Genomic DNA, 886 nt, shown 5'->3' with positions numbered 1-886 from the left:
ACAGCACCAAGACACTTGGCACTATCCGCAGAGGAAGAGGGCGTGTGGATGAAGACAGGGAGACCAGGTCCTTGTGGAGTCACACAGGACAACTCATGTGACTACATGTGGACAGTGCTGTCCACCAGGGAAGCTCATGAGAGATGCAGGGTTCCTACTGTGACCCCGTCTGCCGCACGGGCAGGGATTCAGCACAAACCACATGGAATGGCCACAGTCTAGGCACAGGGAGCCCCCCATGAGTTAGGGAGTGTCGGCAGGGAGCTCCAGAGTGGCAGTCAGGGCTGCTGCAGGCAGGGGGAGGGAGGCCAGGCTGCGCAGCGGCTTTGCTGGGCCAACAGGTGCCACATGGATGCAGGCAGAGCACCCATCCCCCTCGCACGGGGAGCAGAGCCTGGGGGCTACTAGGAGACACCCCCACCTCGAAAACAATGAGCAGCGCGCCAGGTCGGCCCCCCGTGCCCTCTGTGCGCAAGGCTCGGGGCGGCCCCGTCTGAGCCCCTCCTCCCACAGGTTCCTGTACGACTTCTACCACTATTTCTACATGTTGACCAACGCGCTGTTCTACGTCAGCTCCACCATCAACCCCATCCTGTACAACCTGGTCTCCGCCAACTTCCGCCACGTCTTCCTGTCCACGCTGGCCTGCGTCTGCCCCCTGTGCTGGCGCAGGAGGAAGAGGCCCACGCTCTCGAGAAAAAACAACAGCGTGTCCAGCAATCACACCTTCTCCAGCAACGTCACCCGGGAGACCCTCTACTAGAGCCCTGGGGTGGGTGCGGGACGAGGGAGAGGTGAGGGCAGGGCCCCCAAGGCGGGCACGGTCAGTGGAGACCTGGCAGTCAGGGCCCTGAGTCCCCAGGCCCCACTGTGTTCAGGCTCCCCC

The 886-nt window shown here is 63.0% G+C and overlaps 1 protein-coding gene across 1 annotated transcript in view; it reads left to right on the top strand.

Annotated features, from left to right (window-relative positions):
- Window positions 1–763, top strand: part of NTSR1 (neurotensin receptor 1) — a 54939-nt gene extending 54176 nt beyond the window's left edge. Inside the window, exon 3 of the mRNA XM_007954713.1 lies at window positions 342–763. Within this exon, the coding sequence (XP_007952904.1) occupies window positions 342–763 (422 nt within the window). The remainder of the gene's footprint in view (window positions 1–341) is intronic.
- The last annotated feature ends 123 nt before the right edge of the window (window positions 764–886 follow it).

Source organism: Orycteropus afer, unplaced genomic scaffold, assembly GCF_000298275.1.
Source record: "Orycteropus afer afer isolate SDZICR_OR568_19922 unplaced genomic scaffold, OryAfe1.0 scaffold00469, whole genome shotgun sequence".
NCBI lineage: Eukaryota > Metazoa > Chordata > Mammalia > Tubulidentata > Orycteropodidae > Orycteropus > Orycteropus afer.
Note: the sequence above shows the minus strand (reverse complement) of the source record. Positions and strands in the feature narration are given on the sequence as shown.